Source organism: Larus michahellis, chromosome 3 (genome assembly GCF_964199755.1).
Source record: "Larus michahellis chromosome 3, bLarMic1.1, whole genome shotgun sequence".
Lineage (NCBI taxonomy): Eukaryota > Metazoa > Chordata > Aves > Charadriiformes > Laridae > Larus > Larus michahellis.
This window is the reverse complement of record NC_133898.1, coordinates 13922062-13940714: the sequence shown is the minus strand read 5'-3', so window position 1 is coordinate 13940714 and position 18653 is coordinate 13922062. Positions and strand designations below refer to the sequence as shown.

The 18653-nt window shown below is 39.4% G+C and overlaps 1 protein-coding gene across 6 annotated transcripts in view; it reads right to left on the bottom strand.

The window, feature by feature from the left end:
* The window catches only part of RALGAPA2 (Ral GTPase activating protein catalytic subunit alpha 2), a 136352-nt gene that overhangs the window by 82674 nt on the left and 35025 nt on the right, over positions 1 to 18653 (bottom strand). For 5 of the 6 annotated variants that reach the window (XR_012585940.1, XM_074578688.1, XM_074578687.1 and 2 more), the window contains 12 exons: positions 17936 to 18084; positions 17415 to 17526; positions 16391 to 16628; positions 15683 to 15847; positions 12724 to 12864; positions 10075 to 10212; positions 9459 to 9556; positions 7339 to 7429; positions 6997 to 7173; positions 4641 to 4834; positions 4045 to 4143; positions 3617 to 3772 (listed from right to left, as the gene is read on the bottom strand). Coding sequence is in view for 5 of the 6 variants with exons in the window: in XM_074578688.1 (XP_074434789.1) it covers positions 3617 to 3772; positions 4045 to 4143; positions 4641 to 4834; positions 6997 to 7173; positions 7339 to 7429; positions 9459 to 9556; positions 10075 to 10212; positions 12724 to 12864; positions 15683 to 15847; positions 16391 to 16628; positions 17415 to 17526; positions 17936 to 18084 (1758 nt within the window). In the remaining variant the exon portion in view is untranslated. The remainder of the gene's footprint in view (positions 1 to 3616; positions 3773 to 4044; positions 4144 to 4640; positions 4835 to 6996; positions 7174 to 7338; positions 7430 to 9458; positions 9557 to 10074; positions 10213 to 12723; positions 12865 to 15682; positions 15848 to 16390; positions 16629 to 17414; positions 17527 to 17935; positions 18085 to 18653) is intronic. The other variant, XM_074578690.1, reaches the window with a different exon arrangement.

The following is an 18653-nucleotide window of genomic DNA, read 5'->3' as shown; positions in this document are numbered from 1 at the left end:
ATTAGATGCAGCTCATTACCTCACTATCTCCTTCCTCATCTGCTAAGCTAATTGCTACATCTTGAACTCAGAATGCCATGGGAGCTTTCTATAAAATATAACCCTACATTGCTCTTTTATATACCCCATGGGACAAGCCTGCAAAGTTAGGTCGCACTTGCCAGGAATAATATTGCTTTTATTTCTAACCCTATTCAAAAATGTATTATTTTGTCTTTCTATCAACGCTAAAACCTACACAATACAGCAGAAGTTTTGTATACTCATATCTTTAAGGCAGGAGTGGAAAGAGACATATATTTCCGAAAGAAACATTTCTGATGCTAACTGAAACATTGAAAAATCACATTCCGGTCAAAGAGGTTTCCGACGGTACTATTTTAAAATTACGTATCCTCTTAAAAAGCTCTTCTAAAGTCACCACTGTGATTTCCTGGAGTTGGTCTACCTTTCTGTTGCTTTCCCCCATAAATTCTAAAGTTGCACTGGTCACAGGACACTGGTCAGAAGGAAAATTCCCCCATGAGAAACACCCCCTCTCCTAACTCCTGTTAATGTTGCTTAAGAGTGAGAAATCTATGCTTGTGCTTAGCACATAAAAACAACGTGTGCTAAAAAAAAAAAAAGCCCTGCTCCAAAGTTTATTTTGGCATGCAATAAGTCCAATCCTAGAAACTACAGGAGGCTGGCAGGATTTTGCAGCGTTACGAAGAACAAGGATCCATGTTCCGGTGATCCTTGTGCCCCATGATATCACACCCTCTTTTATATGAAGTTTATCAGGTAACAGCACATACTCAAAATCACTGAGAAGTGGAAAAAAAAAATAAATAATAATTAAAAAAATCACAAAATCAATACTGGTATTGTGTCACGCTCATTGTACATCACCCTGTTTCTTAGAGGAAGCTGTGAGACCCAGTGACAGCTTCACAACGCACACTTTACGCTTTGCTACCCTTTGCACGCGCCAGAGGAGGTACTTCTGCCTCATACAGCGCGTTCCTGCATTTGTAGTTACCCTCAGCATCCCCATTGTCCCACTAGTCTCAACACCCGTCAAGCACCTTGGCGCTAATCATACTGGGAATACAGAAATAGGTGTAAGGACCGTGCTTCGTACCAACGCGTCGCATGAGAATCCAAGCTCCAAAGCACCATGAGTTGACACCTCAACCAGTCTCCTAGTTAAGGAAAGCAAAACTGGAAGGACAGTAACGTAAGAAAAAAACTTGTGGTCGAGTGTGCCACCAAGAGGCAAAAAAAGCAAAACCGAGCGAGGCAAGGAAGAACAAAAGAGCGGCATCAGTGCACAAGTTATCTGGGAAATCCTGGAATGATGCGCAATGTGGAGTCTGACATCACTACATAGTCTTCATCTCTTCATCATCTTCATCTTCTTTAACTCCTGGATTGTAACTCTGCCCAAGCACTGAAATCCAAGGTCCACAGCCGCAAGAAGCTTAGAAATCTGTGGAACCGTTAACAACACCAAAACGCAATAAACAGGGTAAAAACCAGCTCAACAACAACCAATTCCACGTTTTAAAAATCTCCCAGTTTCTATAGAGAAAACTGTTCTCCAGGCAGCAGTCAGATTTCGAAAAATGGAGCACCCCTTAGCTTCAAAAAAAGGAACTGCCAACAGCTGAACACCTCTGGCATGACAAACCTGGCCGTTTCATGGAAATGTGTAGATGAAAACAGCTTAAGTGTCTTAAAATTACTGATATTTTCTGCCCCTAAGGCCCTGTGTCGGCAGTGGCTGCTATAAAGATTTGTCTTTGTTTATCCAAATATAAAAGTGACGATCTTTTTAAAAATCTGGTCTACATCGGGCTTTAAAGCTTCTTGAATTGTGTGTTTTATGTGAGCGGATTTGATGCTGTGTGGTTTTTAAAATTCAGGGGTCTCATCATCGCGGGTGTTACCACACAGTCTTTTTTTTTGTAGGGGAATGAATTTACTGCGTACACCAAGTAGTGTTAAACTGTCTGAAATCTGCATAGATTAATGAAATGAAAGAGTGACGAGAGTAACATATTGAGAGTGGCAAAAAGAGGAGTTCCACTTTTATTTTTCCCCATTTGTGCTTTACAAATGGCAGACGCTTGTGGGTTTTTTTTTCTAGGTTTCAGCAGCAGCCGGAACTCTTGGGTTTTTCCAGAAGAAAACCCTTTCCTTTCTATTCCTTCTCCCCCCTGGCCCCCATTACCTACTTAAAAGGAAGATTTTCCAAACGCTCCAACTTTTCAGGAGGAGAACTGAGATTCAGAGGGCGAGAGCCTGGTAACAATTAATTATTTCTCTCTTTCATCTCAGATAGGACCAAACCTGTGCAAGACTCTTCCTGTTGACTTACTAAGGGCACCAGACACAACTCTCAGAAGAAGCAGAAGTGACCACGACAGGATTTACGAAGGGGTCTGTGTGCCCTCTGCTGGAATCCACAGCACAGCTCTAGCCACTGCTTTCATCAGACTGTTTCTTTTAAGGAAGAAAACCCACTCCTGTAGCTATAAAAACATGGAAATGTTTTTAGATACCCTTTAGGGAAAATAAAGAATATTTCTTACAGTTTTTATGGGTGTTTAGCTGTTTCTGAGGCCCAACAATCCTCTTACATCTGGACAGATTAAGTCTTTTATTCATCTCCTACTGAATACTTCAATAAATTAGGCCAACCCAGGACACAGGAATGTAGGAACAATATTTATTCACAGGAAGAGAATGTTTTGGTAGCACCTCTTGGTTACAGTAAGATAACCTTCTGTCTCAGTTCTCCCTTCAGTCCACTTTGCACCAGTTACAAAGAGCTGGTATGACAGTTTTAAACATCCCCTGAAGGACTAATCTTGAAGGGGAAGAGTCTGGAGAGGACAACATTAATTCTAATTTTAGAGAATGTCCTTGCAGTCAATGGCGCACGGCATTCCAAAGCGCATGTTGAGAGCAGCCGCTGCTTATAAACCGACATAAAGCTCTTCGCATCCCCTCCTTTGCCTAAGATCGCGTCTAGCATTTTACCTCACGATAGAAGGTAAAAACATCTGTAACATGAGCTGGGAGTAACGTGGAGAACAGACCAACTCCAGCGGCGGCTCTGGAAGCACCAACTTCACAGCATCACAGTTGGTACGGAACACAGTAGGGGTGCGGGGCACACGAGGCTTCTGCTTTGGCAGAACCAAAGTTTAAACACACTGGTCAAACACACAGTCCAGCTCAAGACTTAATATCAACTGAGCGTTCAAACGTTTTTCACGTGACCAGCTCGACGCAGCTACTAACCGTGCAACACGGATGGGCAGAAACTCATCGCAGGCCATCCCTCAGAAACGTCAGGAAAACAAGAAAGAAACAGCGAGAAGTGTCTGTGATGCAGCTGTGACAGTAAGTCACAAGTAAGTAGTAGTAGTTTAAAAATTTCTAACTGGGAGGGCAATGAGAAAGTTAGGACTGCATAATCTAAAGAGAGGGGCAGACTAGGCTACACAGAATAATTTCACGGAACAATTGTTGCGAAACACTGCTTCAGGTCTTCAAATGCAAAAATACAGGTATTCCCATCAGCATACAGTAACGCATTTATTTTTGTATCAAGTAAAGCTTGTACCTGGTCTTCGCTTGTTAAGCCAAGGTGCATCACAAAATAAAAATGAACCAGGAAATCAGAATTTGGCAGAACGTCTTGACGCCTAGTCATCATAGCGCAGATCAGCCTGTACGCCTGAAGTTTGCCTTCCTTATATTCATTTGGCAGGGTGGTTGCCTGGAAAGAGAAAAAAACCTTGTATTATTACTTTTTTTTTTTTTTTTTCCTAGTAGCCAGCTAACACAAAACGGCATCTTCAGCAGATTTTACAGAAAGCAAACCTGTTTCGTGTATCTATTAAAACAGATTTGGGTCCAAATAGCCTTTGGAAGATATTAATCTTCTTCGCCAGCAGTGATCGTAAAAATTAAAAATAAACTACACATACACAAGTTCAGTGCTGATAGAGAAGAAAATACTAATGTGTGAAAATTTTACAAATAGCTTACCTTGAACAACCACGATGCAAATATTCTGAGAGGAGGAATTAAGACAGGAGGAGACGGAGTAGACTGATTGTCCACACTTATAGCAAGGTTGTCCCGTATCTGACGTTTTTAAAAGAAGTGAGTTAATAAAACTGATAGCTTACTTTATTAATGCTCTTTATTTCACGTTATTTCTTTTTCATTTTATTTGATTTACTCGAAATGCACTACATCCTGCACTATATGGAGTTCCTACTTAAGCCAAAACTACCAGGAAAGCTTGTTCTACAGCGCTCCCCCCCAGCCTAGGCAAATATTACCATTTTAGATCATACCATGGGCTTTTACACCAAATACCAACGTTTGCACTATTCTATTCTACGCCTCTGCTATACCTTTGCTACTGTTTCCTCCCCCCATTTAAATTAACTAATCTAAATTCTCTTGTCATTGAACAGGAACACTCTCTAGTAGAAATGGAACAAGGTTATCTTTGTGACAGAATCCTCCAAATCTCATGCTTATATTCCAGATGCTAATACTAAATCAAATTTAATAATAATTTTTACAACAAAAGAAAAATCATTCTCATTAGATGTCAGCATCATACACAGTACCTTTGCAAGTTTATACCACAACTCGTAAAGATACCCAAAAACTTTTGCATGGATTTTAGGTGACTTTATGTTGTTCACATCTCCAAGAATTCCCAAGATCCTCCTCCATAACACAGCAGCAGAATCAGGGTGCCAACCAATAAGGCTTCCACCAGCAATTATACTGCAGTCATCAGCAAGGAATTCGCTACTGTCTGTAAAATTCAAAAAGTTCCATTTCCATGAATTAGAAACGTAGCGTACGGTATAAATTTGGTCAGTAAAATAGGAACGTTACTCCTTCCGACCGTCTTCCATCTCAAAACTATTCTCTCCCACCAAATCATCTCTCTCTTTTTCATTGCTCAAGCTAGCACACGATTCAAAGAAAAACAAATGGCAGAAAACGTAGGGTAAAGGGTTTCCACATAGAGATGACACAGCTATAGATCAGTTTTATATCAGAGAGACTGCCCCCACTCAAGGCTTGCTTTTTTTTTTTTTTTAGCAGGGAGGCAAATGCAGTTCAATGGAACATTCACGTACTCAGAGACTTATTCAATCAATAACTGTTTTTTACAGGTAATATTTCTATTGCTAAGAGTCCTTTCTTTTTTGAGATCTCACGGTATAAAATGACCTGGAAATGGAACTGAACAAAGAAACTACAGAGTATGCACTACTAGCGATAAAGAATAGGCTCAGGCGTTATCATTTCAGACAGAAGCAGTTCCTGAGGCAGCAGTATGCAAACTGAGAAGGAAAGCAGGGGTTTGTGAAGACTCTCGGGATAATGGAATTCATATGCTTAAACAAGTAAAAGAAAATTTCCATATCGAAGTGCAAATATTAATGACAAGAGCTGGTCCGTTATCTTCTATCAGGCCAGGAAAAGCTGTGTAGCGGCATGTCTGCAGGCAGAACCAGACCTACGGTCCAGCGCGGCACCCTGCACTGCTCCGCAGCCAGCGTTCCGAGGAACGCTGCAGGAAACCCCTACACAGGCAGAGGCAAGTCACTTGTGTCCTCCCAGAACCCAAAGAAAGTAAGCAAAATAAAGGCCATTTTAGATGGTTTCATGTTTGCTTGATTTTTAAAAAAAAAAAAAAAAAGCTTTGGGGATATTTTTTTTTCTTTTTGCCTTTTTTTTTTTTGGTTTTGTTTGTTGTACCATTAAGAATTCCCGAAGTGTTAAGACAGATGTTATTTATTAGGCACGTTAGAATGATCTTCAGCAGATCTGTCGTCAGAGAAATCGCACCTATGCTGTTCAGTGGTGGCATCACAGTATTTTTTTGCCTTACACCATAGAGGCTTGCACAACAAAACCAAGTTTTGCGACTTGGGTGAGAACCAGAAATGCAGTAAGGGCACACTGGCTCTGTTGGGCAATTATACATTTGTTCCCCCATTTTTTGGTTTTAGTCTATGCTACCTATCTGGTTATTTTATGTAATTCGCTCTCTTTGTACACCCAAAGGAGCAATGCCTTGCATCACAGACATAAAGAAAGCAAAGAATTTATCATAGGTACCAATCCTTACCATTTCCTGTATGTACCTTTTGTACAATGGCAGTCTGAACGGTTGAAGGAGGTGTACTCGTTCATTAAATTATAGATATTTCAAAGAAAAAGTGAGTATGAAAAAAATATCCTTGAAACTAGGTATCTGCTAGCAAAACCACCCTGTGAGATAGTTTCATATGTTACCGCATTAAGTTATTGAAGTAACATCTCTAAACTCACGTTATTAGATGGGAAAGTACGTTCACAAATTGCAAAGAATCAAAATATTTCAATAAATAATCATGAGCATTGTACATGTTAAAGATACTATAAGTAAAATGAAAAGGTAAAGGACTTTTACTTCCAAATTAACTCTTCTGAGAATGCCACTTAGCACATCCTACTGGAGTGTAGGACATTGTGTACTTTGAACTATAAATAAGGAACGTAACAGGATCAAGATGAGAGAAGTTATTGTGAATTAACCACTTATTTCCTATAGTAAGGAATTTCTTTAGACCATTCTGCTATGAAATAAACCCTATTAACTCAAAATATAAATTAATTATTTGACTTGAACACTGGGGCAGGCTAAGAGAGCACAAGTGATCAGCTACCTCACCTCAGCTGGTCAGTGGTAATTTGACACAGTAAGCAACCCAATTATTTTCAACAGCGTGATTATTCTCTGGATCACAAGCCATTGGCAACAGTGCCAGCTTCAGTCCGATTATCCAAATCCCTTAAACTCACTTTTTGAATGAACATTATGAAACTTGGTGATATATGCCAAACAAAACCTACTTTTTACAAGCAAACTGACCTGTATAAACTCCTTAAATAGTAAATACATTTTCTGGACTATGGTACCTGTTAAATTTGCAGTATCTGAAGGACTAAGCTGAAGCCAGCGAGGTGCATCAGGATCTACACAAACATCTGCCGATGCATTAACTTCATGGTCTTCTTCAGAAGGTTGCCAGGGGATGAGTGCGATCTCTACTTCATTATTATAGCCAATCGATGTGTCACTGCTAACGCTTTCACCTAAAGCGAGAAGGGGATTAATAAAGGTCACAGAGCCTGTTCTTTAAAGGCTACATTAGCAAAGAATGATGAGAAAAGCATCTAATATATCTGTAACAAGACCAAATTACGACACCGAGTTCAATTGCTACACTTAAGAAAAATACTGTGTTTCTTGGGACTCACTTTTTTCTCTCTCTCTATAATTTCCATGTGATTGCTGCAAATCTGCTTTCAGATCTAATTCAGCTGTACTACTGCTTCTTCGTACCAGTACCTTCAGAGAAAAAAAAAATAAAAATCGCAGCTTATTACTGTTTGGGAACTGCATCGTATGTTAGCAAATTTGAGATACACACGCTGTTATAAGAAATTAATTACAAGTCAGTCACAAGATATTTCCATGAATATTTAAAATGTCCAAATATCTTTAAATATCTTAAGGAAACCCTCATGCTTTCAACCCCAGTCGTTATCCTCCCTTTCTTAAACTCAGTTTTCATACCAACAAGCGGGACTTTTTACTTACGTTTTTACACAGATCTGAAATCATTCAATGCTTTCAAAAGTATCGATAAATCTTTCGGGGAAAAAAATTAGTGGTCATCTCTTAGGTTGGAGCATTACTCCGTTGCAAAACAACCCACGCGAGGACACCTGACCTTTTGTTTACTACCACCTTCTTCGCCAAATGGATTTATAGCCTACTTGCTGAAAACCCTTCAGACAATTTTCCGTTTCTAGATGATCCTGCCCTGTCCCTAAGTGTTTTTATTTATATCTGCCAGCTCACCTTCAAAATTCACATTTCTTGCAACTTCATGTCATCTATAACAGCAACACTTAATTACTGCCAGAAAGAGAGTATCGTGTTTTCCATTGCCAATATGGAACAAAGAGCCCCAAGGCCTTACCCCAGGAGCATACTAGATCTAACTGCTGAAGGAATCGCTACTCTAAAATTCCTCAATCCAGTTAACATTTCTGAAATTCCATGTTGATATTTGCTATTTTTAAATAAATTTCTTGAAGGCATTTCCGATCCACTGGCCATTTAATCCATTCTGAACCACTTAATCCATTCGTTCTTTCTGCATATATCTGAGAAAGCAAATTATTGCCAAAGAGACAATTGCCTTGTAGAAATTATTATTATTTTATCTAACAGCGGAGCTTTTTTCTTTTTCTTTTTTTTTTTTTTTTTAAATCTGGAGAGAATTGACAATTATTCCCAAGAAATACATGTTTGGTTGTGCTGCCTGATAGATGGCAGAGTGGTCTTTCTTTCTTCCCTAGCAAATCTGGCTCTCAGTGATCAGCGATGATGTTTCAGTGGGTTGTGATACGAAGTCAAACTGGTTCACACGGTACATTCACAAGTTATGCAGTGAATATACGGTCAAACCCCAGGTTCCACTCACAAAAAGGGTGAAAGTGCAATACTGGTAACAGCCCAGCAGCGTGTGCTTGTGAATATCTTATAACACATGGCATTAAAATAGAATGGGAAGCCAGGTTAATTTTTAATTCCCCCAACTACTGAACTTACTTCTCTCCCTCTCCTCTGCCGCGCAAAGCACACTAGACTTTCCTTCCTTTTTGAGACACTTTGTTATTCCTGACGGGATTACTGAAAGCACTCTGCAGAAAATGTCTCATCTCTCCTTTCCAGAGCTAAATGTTAATGGTACTTTAAGCCTAGACATAGAGGAGAGCCAAGGTCCAGAGATGAGATTCAGCTTCAAGTCCTCCATGCTGTGTTGCATTATACTTCCACAAAGCTGATCAGCCTCAGCCCTTTTTATTTTAATACCGTTGATTCAAAAGTTGCATTAAAAATTTACAAAGCTTGCCTGTCCTAATGCTAACTTACACAAACATCTGCAACACATAGCCGGGGATACAAACTGTGCTGAAGGCAGGCATTTTCCCCAGCGCTTTCAACCATCAAACATTTACTCCAGTGTACTGTAGCTCTAATAGCCATGAATTACTTATCTTTAAAAAGTTATTAACTTCTTGTTTATATTTAATATAAAAAAAAGCATAAAAGTCTTGTATCAGACTAGCGTAAAACCAATTTTACGTAGAACCGCATGAGCAACTGACAAGATCAGGAGACAGAAAATGATCACACTAAACAGCGTAATGAACAGCTACAGCTCAATTCCACATTCCATACTAGAAATACGATTAACGATTTTTCACACTTTGAGTTCCTACAGTTCCCAAATACTAAAAGGCGGCTTCTTAGAAATAAAACACTATTAGGATCTTATAAATAATCACTTTCTATTTCGCCTTACTTGCTCAGCTTCGTGTTCCTTCTTTGTACATCCCTTATTTTCCTGAACTGATTTGGAGTCTGAAGACGATAAATTATGCGAACTCCCAGCCTTTTTACCTAGAAATTTTAGAAAGTAAACAAGAAATATAGACATTTCTGGGACCAAAGTACAAATTATATGAAAATTTCAGTTACGTTTACATGTATACTTCTTATCTTTATAGCTAAGTGAAGTAATACAACATACTAAAATGGAATACGTGATGTTTTGAAAAATCTGGCATGAGCAAAATGTATTGACACGATAGGAACAGAAATAGAACGCTTAGCTATAATACACAAAATTTAAATGCACACCAGATTTAAAAAAGTTTAAGTTGTGCATACAAAATGCACGCATTCAAAGGTTTTATTTTTAACTGCCCTGCTTTATAAAAGGTCATGTCCTGCAGAAGTGGCCTGTAACTTCTTAAAAACAGATCTTTCCACAAGATATCAACAACATATTTACTGAGAAAATGAGATAAAAACCAATTTAGAACAGAGCTGGAAACCAAAGTAGCGTTTATGAGGCTGAACAAGTCTCAACCCTTATTCTTCAGAAGTACAGTATCGCTATATTTTATCAAAATTACCTTGAAAAACATCAGATGGAAACTGATCTGTAATATCTGAAGTGCTGCTACTTCGAGTTAGCTGCTGCTCTTGGTCTACAAATAGGCCCGTAGCTTCTGTTCCTGTTGAATTTTCCAGCTGTTGAGATTCTTCAACTTCTGCCGATTTAATTAAAACACAAAATATTTGCAAGATCTCAGAATTATATACACATGTGAAATCCTTACCTAAGAAACCTATACGAAAAAGTGACCCATTCAAACATCTAAAATTCCCAAGTTACAAAGCTAGAATGTAACTCCTAGTTGTAGAAGTTATAATTTAAGTTTTATAAAATATTCTTGGAGCAATTGTAAAGCTTAGAGAGAGAGGTACGAGCAGTGTAAGTGGTAAAAAGTGTGGAATCATAGAATCATAGCACGTGTTGGGTTGGAAGGGACCTTTAAAGGTCATCTAGTCCAAAAGAAAAAGGACAGAAATTCCTCTGGGGGTTTGGAGCGCACAAGGAAGGGTGGGAGGATGTCACATGAACACAGCTCTGTTTTTCGGTGCTAGAGACTCAAACCAGAGCCTGCTCGTTCTGGAAACAGAAAGACTAGAGGAGAGGCAGCAAACCTACAGAGTGCAGAAAAGATGACCGTGCTTACTGACTTTTCCTCCATAAAGAGGAGGAGGGCAGAATAAAAAAGGCGACAATTCAGAGTAAAAAAAAAAAGATCCGAGCTACACATGATTCAGGCTTAGTTTGTGAGGACAAACCGAATCACACGGTTGTTGGTTTTTTTGCTGTAAATGAGAAATAAAAAGAGAGGAGAGAGGGGCATGAAAATTCAAGTGAGGAAGTAAATGGACATACTGGGGAAGGAGCAACAGGAACTCGAGATTAGCGGGCAACACAATGCTTTTAGAAATGCACTTCTCTTGGCATTAAGGGGGGGAAAAAGACAGTAAACACTTGGGATCAAGTATGTTCAGTAGCGGCGCTTTCAGTTATGGCCATGACACTGGTTAATGCCACCTGCCGTACTGAAGCTAACCACTAACCCTTCCCCCGGAAAGCAAAGAGGAGCCCACACACCCCAACAAAACCCCCAGCAGACTGCTCAAGGTGTTCAATCCGCACAGCCAACGCTATTCTCTCATCATACACATGTAGAAAAACTAACTGTTCTGGTACTGACTGACCTCAGACTATCACTGTCGACTTTAAACACCTTACAGAAATCAGTAACATCAAATAATAAATTCACCATCTAGAACAACTTCAGTGTTACGACTGAAGATAACCTGAAATGAAAAAACACTGAAGATATTTCACAGCATAGGAAATCCCAAAGAGCCACAACACACCGCATATAAAACTCTTCTTTTCTTGCGACAGCAGCTAACAACTGTGGTTAGGGCTCAAGAGTCAGAAATCCCTCCCAGGAAGTGAAACGTGGGAGGTGACAGAAAGTCATATTTTCAGAGACTTATTAGCTGGAAACAGAAACAAAAGAAAGTCCGCTAACACGATAGCGAAATCTCACTGCTTCCACCAATACATCTTGGCTAGGCGACAGGATGAATGCCCGCCAACGAAGTAGCTCTGTATGCTCGGACCATTACATCTGCTTTTCACATCTGTGTCTGGGTACCAGTACAGAATTCCGTTCAAAAGCTGTATGCTTAGGGTTTGTTTGAGCTTTATTTATGGCAACAGCAAGTTCCACAGGATGAGAATGTATCGAAAGCAGGAAAAAAGTTTACTACACTTTTGAGCAAAAATACACCCACTGCAGTCTAAACAGCCACTAAAATGCCTAAATCTGAATGGCTGCCTTTAGCTTTTGTATTCCTAATCCTTAGTACATTTGGTCTGCACTACATTAAAACTTTAACAACTGCTTGGAACCCTTTAATAGATCAAGTAACTGAAAGGGTAAAACATGAATAAAAGCATTTCTTTATTAAGAATTTAAAATAAATTAGTTACTAGGAAATAGAAATCTAATTGCAATTCATGGTAATCTTTAGTAGTAAAATGAACAAAAACTGCACTGCCTGCAGTACTACAAAGATTTTGAGAGAAATCAAACACTATCTGAGAACTAAGAGGCACAGCCAAATCTTTTAGATTTGCTTCTGGAATCAATAATTACAGGACGAATTCTTCAGAAAAAAAAAACCCACATTTGTAAGCACCGATTTGTAACTGAGCGTAATGCGCGTTCAGTGAGATATTCCTCTTAAATCAAGTAGCTCAACCAGCTTCATTTCTTTGACTGCGTGTTTTGCTTGCCCTAGCTCTTGTATTGCTCTTCAGGAATTCAACTAGGTTCTACAGTAGTTTCTTGAAAAGGTATCGCTCTCCGCCTTTTCCATGAAAAGGTTACTTATTTTGACAGCAGAATAACAAAAAAGCACCAGAAGGAGCCACTTTTTGCCACTCTTTGTAACTTTGAAAAAGGACAAGATCTGCTCCCATTAAACTTGCTTGTCTCTTAATGGCTACCAATATTACTTAACACCATGTTTTGAACGGATCCGAGGCATAGGACACAGAACTAGCGCAAAACATTCATTCCATGCTACTAAAGAACAATCATCTGGACAGAAAGGGAGTAGACAGACAGCAGTTTAAAAATATAAAGAACGTTTATATAAAAGATGACTTTAAAGTACAGTACCTGACAGTCTGTGAGAGCAAGAAGTGTAAGAGATACCAGGTAAGAGAGAGCTCACAGTGTGAAGCAGAAGAGGTACACTTTTAGTAGCTGGCAAAGCCTCATAAAGATGAACACAGTTGCTGATAGACTGGCTTCGCTTAGCTTCCAGGAAAAAATAAAGCAATAATTATGTCAGAAAAAAATAATGAAACATTTGGGGTTTTGAATGTCATGACACAATGAAACACAAAGCTTGCGGGAGAAAAAAAAAATAAATATAGTTTTACAACATGAAGCCCAGAAGTTAATAATGTGCAGCTGTAACTCACACATCGAAAGCGCAATAATCAGTGATTTCTGAATCACAGCAGTTCCACAATGTGGGATATTTCATTTTCTCAGTGTATGATTCCTATCTCCAGGCTAATCCAACTTACCCTTTTTCCTTTTCATTGAAGGATCTGCAGCAGTATATACAGCTCAACAATAAAGAATGGAAAACTTATTCAAATTCCCCTCTACTAGCAATGCTCCCCCGCAAAAACATGGGGAGCATTCCCTCTTACATTCGTTCATCTCTGCTGAATGCAATCCATTCTGATCTGAGAAGTGGGATAATGTGCTTCTCAAAAATCGGCCTAAAGATACAGGCGCCTCTGGTTTTGCTTTTAAAACCAGGCATCCCAGCTCCAGACTGGAGCTGAGAATGCCCTGAGAACCCTGGTCTGATGGGCACCTGACCCCGCTTGGAGGGTAGACTAAGCAGGAGGTTAGACTTGATGAACATCCTTACACCCTGAATTATCCTGTGGACTCTGCTTTTGGGGCACCGAGCCCCGCTTTCCACATTTCTGAACAGGACGATGAAAGGGACCCAAGTTATGCGGAAGTTTTTGGAGTTCTTAAGTCACCACAAGGGAATGCCTGTCTTACTGAATTTCCCTTCAAAACAGCAACACTTAAATGGGTTCACTGTTTCTTAGAAAAAGAAAGGCCACCAGAAAAACACTTTCCAAGGTGGCTAACACTCTGGAGGCTGACTAACATTATTAAAAAAACTTGGTATTTTATGGATTAATATCCAATTGTCATAAGCTTAGAGTCTCCTTGATGGAAAAACAGAAATTGATCATCAATTGTCTTACATGAAGTAATGCTGAATTGCGTTAAGTCTCTAACGGAAATTTATAAGGGAAAAACCACCTTATTCACTGTCCACTTTCTCGTCTTGTACATTGCAATGTCAATGCTGACACTTAGAAGACGGGGGGAGGAAAGAGGAAGCAGAAATACTCCAGCAGGGCAGCCGGCAAAAGATTTTCTGCTACTGAAGAAATACTCTGTTCTTACTCTTCTAACTCCAGATACAAGCAGCAGATCAAAAGCAAGTCTCACCTGGAGGCAGAAGGTGCTCTGGTTATTTGGATGTGGGCTTGGGTTGGGTTTTTTTTTTGTTGCTTTTAAACAGGGCGGGGGGGAGAATATTAGGGATTTTTAAAAAGCCTCCAGTGGGAGACACTTTTCCCAAAAATGTCCGCTCTGCTAAAGAAAGTCCTCCCATGAACAGCCCTGGCTTAGGGACTGCCAACATTCACCTTAGGGACTGCTACCTTTCCTTCTGAAAGATGACCCCTCCGGAGGCTTAGTAGCTGAGTTTTGTGTTTCTGAATAGCCTTACATTGTAAAATGTATATCCATTTTCTAATATTTGAAATTATTATTTGTTATAATCGCACGTGCAAATGTAAAACTTTTTTGCACCTGCTGATTTGGGAGACAATTGATCATCACAAATTCCATGAAAATAATTCTCTTTTTACATGACCATGAGACACAAGATGAAACTAAGGGCTTTTTACACATGAAGTTCATCCTCCCACCTGACAAGCTACTTGCTCCCTACCCAATAAGCTTTTCTTACTAAAGGTAGAAGTTCCTTTAATTTGAAAGCACACAACCAAGAGAAGTCCTTGCTGGTCAATACTTCCAGATTCTCTCTACTGCTCTGTGAGAAGTCTAGGGCACAAGTGCTGCAGCAGAAGGAAGAAAGAATTCTCCCCTGCAGCACAAATAGGAACTCCCCGGATTCAAAAATAAAACAGACACAAGAGTGAATTGACTCCATCGCCAAAATGTTTTGTGATTTAAGCTGAAGACTGTGGCTTAGTAATGAAGCCTGTAGCCACAAAAACATACCTTCAAATTCTCCTGGTAAGAAACACTAATGTGTTACGAATTAAGAAGGAAGCCATGCAGCAAAGTACCTCCCTATTCAAAAGCAGGAGACTTTCTAGGGAGAGTTTTAATCCATAGCCCATTGAATCGGAACGCAGAAACATGCCACCATGAAATAAAGAGCCCAAATTCAGGCTGATGAAATGCTTGAAAAAATCAGGTATCTGTTCAATGCCTCGGGTCTCAGACATTGTCCCATCGTTCCTCACCCCCTGTTCTCCCCTCTCGCGTTTCCTCTTCCCAGAAGTAAACGTGAGAGAAAAAAGGAAAAGGAGATGCTATACATATCCCATCATGCTAATAAAAAGGCAAATAAAGCGAATAAGAAAGGATGAAATTGCTTATTAAATATCTGGGTTACCTTGTGCTCACTGTAAATAGCCAACTGTATGAAAGTTCAGAAGCAACATATATTATCTGACTGATGTTAGCAAATGCTTTCTTGTGAACTGATAAAAATAGGAACGTACTTTACTTCTTTACAAAAGACGTAACTCGCACATGACTAACTTGCAATTAAATGTGATGTATTTAAAAGCGTATATTTAGAATTTTCCAAAGTACTTTGATTCTCTATTCATGGCGGTAGTGGTCAAGACATCCAGACGCAGGTACGCAACGCCTCTGTTCAGGCAATTAATTATTAAGTTGCACAACTTTTGGAAGCAGCCACGATACAAAGGCGGATTTAAAACTTGAGAGTTACTGAGTGTTTGGGAACACAAGCATTAAGTTATGGTCTAACCTGTTGCTCTTTGACGAACAATATTTCTTGCTTTCTCAACTCCCGGGGCTCCAGAAGTCGTAGCACTTCTGAATCTCATTGGCTCCACAATTTCAGGATGACTTTTCCAGCTTAATGAAAAAGATCTTCCCACTACCGCTGTCTTCTGAGGCTCTAAAATGCCACCTTCGAGATAAAGAAAACAAAATTCTATAGCATCATATGCTTTGGCACGTATTTTTCCTCAAGTATGAATGAACTTATAAGCACTGAGACATGAAGAATGTTAACCTTTTAAACAGCATAGATGAATTTTTACTATTATCAAAAAACAATCACTACTTGAACTACGTGCATCAATTCCAAGGTGTCACACAAATGTAGCTAAAATACTGTAATTAATAAAATGCAATAAAAAGACATGGAAAACAACGTTTATGTTGATGACTATACCAGACTAGAGCACAGGAAACCATGCTTCATTTCCACGATGCAAAAAAGACTGATTTTAAGCGCATACTAAAAACTGCTAAATAGCTGTCTTCTCTTGACCCTAATTTCCTCTCCTCCCACAATGAAGGATGAGAATCCAAAGCACTTCACGTTTGATTAAACGGGTTCTTACACTAGATTAAGTAGTATTTAATACTGGATTAAATTAAATTAGTTTTAAAGTTTAAACTTCAATATTTAACTTGATACAAAAAGCACTAAAGCACAGAGACTAACCTTTTCCTCTCTGCTTTTTTTCTTTTTGTTCACTGAGCTTATCCAAGGGTAAGTTTGTCATTTCCACCCCATACACCGTTCTTGCCAGCACCGCTGTTAGGGAGTCCATGATGTTGGCCCACTCGTTTATGAGCTCCTCCCAGTCCGTGAGGGCGGACAGAACGCTAAGCAGATCATCCCACAGCTCCCGAGAAATGTAAACGCTCAGGTTTGCTCTGATCCAAGCCACAATGAGGGTCTGAGAGAAAAGAAACGAGTGACAGCTCGTGCATTTCTGGCAAGCGGGATTCAGCACGCCAACATCAACCCAGGTGTTGATGAAGTCAACACCGACCTGCACATCAGCACTGATTACTCAGGATGCGCAGGTAGTATGCATAGATATTTTTCATCAAAAAAACACTCCCAGAAATTTGTGAGTAAATAATTGTGAAAGTTACTGACTACAGAAATCGGAAAAATTCTGAAACCTACTTTTCAGGTGGTCTGTATGTTCTCTGGTAAACCAAAATAATGTGCTGTGTACAATAATAATAATAATAGAACGAAGAACTGTCTCGTATACCTACGGAACGACTGTAGTGCTTGAGCTATGCCAGAGACACTCAGACCTAGGTACTGGAGCTCAGCATGCAAAGTACAATACAATGCATAACTGTGTTCACCTCATTCGGTGTGACTCAGTTTTGACGTGCCAGCTGAACTTCTAGGAAAACAGTTACGTCAAGCTTACACTTTAGAGATACTCGCTGGAGACATCCCCCAAAGCGACTGTGTGCCTGCCTGTTCTACCATGGTTTCTAACAGAGCCCAGAAGAACAGATCAAATCAACTGCTTGTTGCACCCGGAATCTGTCTCCCTCTGTTAGGGAACAGTTCACAAAATAATTACTTGTATTACTGCAAAGGAGAATTTTTTCATGTTTTACGAGTACGTTCAACAGTACTTAACTCAAACTACGGGTAATCATAATGAAAAATCAGCATAAAAACCAACCAACCAAAAACAAATCCAAACACTCACTCGGAAAAGTAATCCCGACATGCTTTGAGCGAACATATCCTTTATTTGGTTTTCTTTTGGCTTCTGCATCACAGCTTCCGTTATTCTAAGCAGTATCTGTAACATCTGTTCCCTGGTTCCAAAACAAAATTGTACTTTTTGTTCACACGTTCTATTAATTGTACTTGTTAATTTTCACATACCAAAAAACCCTCTTAATTCTCCAGTAAGCCTTTACATATCGAGAATGTGATCACGCCTCAGACTTCACAGACCATTTGCAAAATAACATTAGTTGGCTACGGACTGCAAAAACTAATTTTTCAGAAGGCGAAGTCAGGAATTGAAACACCAGCCGGAACCTTGAAGCCAAACAGCACAATGATGTAGACTCTGCAGAACCTGCAATCTCACAAATCAATCCAGAGGCAAGTGTGACTCATGTAATAAGGTCTATCCCTGATTCCCCACCCAATAATTCTCCCATAAAGTTTAAATGTTGATAATTTTCTCTTAAATGATGCAGACTATATGAAGCTTACCATGTCTTTTTATTCATTGACAGTTCCATTATCATGCGCCTAAAGATACTCAGAACTGCTTTGCAAGCATCAACTTGCTCCTTCAGAAGCACCGGGACTTCAATGCATGGTTCCAGTAAGAAAACGTTCGCAGAGTTTGTCAAGAATACCTTCAAGACAGGCATTTACAGTCAGTTTACACAGTATCGGAAATAAAAAAAAAAGTCAAGACTTAAAATACTCCTCCTCCTCCAGACAAACCTTTCACTTCTCTTAGAGCAAGTTTCATGTTCCACCTGTCACTTTATTTTTCTACATCATTCCAGCAAAAAGTCAGGTGGCATTACAGACCCAACAAAGGCCCGCGTGGCACAGTATGGGTTTTGTAGGTACCTCTTCGGTTCAGTCACTCCTCCAGCTACTCATTTCCTGGCATTACATGCTTGAGCAACCACCAATACTTCCAATAAATGAGGTTCAACGAGAGCAAAGGTACAGTTCTGATTAATTCCTAGCATCCACAGTAGGAAAAAAAAAAAAAAACACCCACAAAAAAAGCCCCTTTGTCTTAAAATAGATGTCTGGCTCTAATCCATGGTCACGTGGTTTAATCTTAATTTTTAAAGAGTTAGAAATTAAGTCCAAATCAAATCTTACAAAACCCATCAACTGCTGGTAGTTTTCCTTGATCTCAGAGACTATATTATAATTTGTAGTGTAAGTCACGTGATTACGTAAA